We start from the raw sequence: 2,098 nt of genomic DNA, 5'->3' as shown, positions 1-2,098 counted from the left end.
TTCTATGTGATAAAGATAAATTTCTCTAATAAAGTATAAAATATTCCAACGGAGCCTCCCATAAAGATATTAGAAATCGATGAAATACCCCCGAGTACGTTAACTCGAAGGATGGTACTCAGTCAAACTGCTTTGGTATATGATCCCTCGGGCTTCATTGTGCCATTCACCTTGAAAGCAAAGTTGCTTATGCACGATATATTAACCACTGACAGTGAAAATGAGCAAAGATTAGATTGGGATGAAGCAGTGCCACAGTTTGTGTATGAAAGATGGAGACAGCTATTGAAAGAAATGTATGACTTAGAAACCTTGACATTCCATAGATGTGTGATGCCTAAAGATATTGTCAGTAAGCCTGATCTAGTAATTTTTGCAGATGCAAGTTAGTTAGCTTATGGAGCCTGTGCGTACTGGAGGTGGAAAGTGAGAGAGGGACCCTTTGTAAGTAAACTCTTGATGGCAAAGCATAGGATTGCTTCTACTCGACTGCCAACCCTCCCGTGGTTAGAGTTATATGGGGCTGTACTGGCTTACCGGTTGAGGAATCTGATTGAGAAGGAAATAGCCATTGAACTTGATTCAGTCATACATATTATAGATTCAGCTATTGACAGAGCACAAATTTGTAATAGTTCTAGCAGTTTTGATATTTTTGTCGCTACTAGAGTAGCAGAAATTCAAAATGGTTTTGGACATCCTCAGGAAATAGTCCAGACGACTTAACTACAAGCCCTACACACCCTATACTTTTAGATTCAAACTCTTCATGGCAAAAAGGACCCCCATTTATGTGTTTACCTGTTAGTGAATGGCCCATCAATCAGTTAAATGATCTCGAACTACCAGATATTGCTCCAACTAAAATTGTAAATAATTTGTGTCGGGATAATACTGTTATAATTAATGTAAATAGATATGGCAGTTACAGTAAGCTTTTAAGAGTGACTGCTAAAGATCTGAAGGCAGTTACATTGAGGTCATTTAAAGGTGTCTTTTTAGTTCCTCATTCAGATGATGTGAAAGTAACAGAGAATATATGGGTAGGGTGGGTCCAAAAGACTATCGCTTATGACTGGGAAAAGAGGTATGAGAGACTTTGAGCTGTGGTGAATGAGGAAGGTTAAATATGTGTTGGTCAAAGGATTTCAATATGGCTGAGGGATAATTGGAACATGAGTGCATTCGTATTGCGACCTGTGAGATATTCATTCACCAGATTGTATGTTAAACACATCCATGAGATACATCATGCTGGTGTAGAGGCAACCTTAAACAAATTACAATCAAAGTTTTGGGTGCCTGGAGCAAGGAAAATTTTAAAATCTGTGAAGGCTCGATGTGTCATTTGTCATAAATTGGCTGAGAAGACTGAAGAGCAATGCATGGGTCAGTGTCCATCTGAGAGACTTCAACCCATCCCAATCTTTTTTAATACAGCATTTGATGTGTTTGGACCATTTTTTGTGAAAGACACAGTCAAGAGGCACACTAGAAAAAAGGTTTATGGGATAATCTTTAATTGTATGGTGAGCAGAGCTGTGTACTTAGATTTAGCAGAGGGTTATGATAACGAAAATATTTTAATGACATTAAGTAGGTTTGTTTCCATAAGAGGATTTCTAAAGCGTACGCAGTCAGATGGAGGTACACAGTTAGTAGTAGCTAACATAGAATTGCGATCCATGGCCAGAAACTGGATTATGACACAGATTTATAAGTTTGGTAGTGTTTTTGGAATGAGTTGGACATTCAACCAGTCTGCAGATGCTCCATGATGGAATGGATGCAGTGAATCTCTAATAAAGTCTGTAAAGAGATGTCTTATGATGTTTGTCGGTACTAACGTTCTTTCATGGAGTGAGCTTCAGACTTGTGTGTTTGAGATTGCTAATTTAATGAATAGCCGTTCAATTGATCTCCACCCAGGGTTTGATCCAAGTTTAGGCCTTTATCTTTGCCATAATTATTTACTCTTAGGTCATACAGGTGTCAGAGTCCCAAATGGATTATGGGATGAAATTAATAATCCAAGTCAAAGTTTTCAGTTCATGCAGACGATCGTGAATTCTTTTTGGAAGAGATGACATCGAGATAA

General features: G+C 38.2%; 1 protein-coding gene across 1 annotated transcript; it reads left to right on the top strand.

The window, feature by feature from the left end:
- The first annotated feature begins 1,175 nt into the window (after window positions 1-1,175).
- LOC137636623 (uncharacterized) lies at window positions 1,176-1,778 on the top strand. Its single transcript, XM_068369020.1, has one exon. The coding sequence runs from the start codon at window positions 1,176-1,178 to the stop codon at window positions 1,776-1,778; it is 603 nt and encodes a 200-aa protein (XP_068225121.1).
- The last annotated feature ends 320 nt before the right edge of the window (window positions 1,779-2,098 follow it).

This window comes from Palaemon carinicauda, unplaced genomic scaffold (genome assembly GCF_036898095.1).
Source record: "Palaemon carinicauda isolate YSFRI2023 unplaced genomic scaffold, ASM3689809v2 scaffold344, whole genome shotgun sequence".
Taxonomy (NCBI): Eukaryota; Metazoa; Arthropoda; class Malacostraca; order Decapoda; family Palaemonidae; genus Palaemon; species Palaemon carinicauda.
This window is presented reverse-complemented; position numbering and strand designations above follow the sequence as displayed.

Bases quoted from the DNA above. Each gene is read 5' to 3' on its own strand.
- LOC137636623 (XM_068369020.1), top strand. From the start codon at position 1,176: ATGAGTGCATTCGTATTGCGACCTGTGAGATATTCATTCACCAGATTG.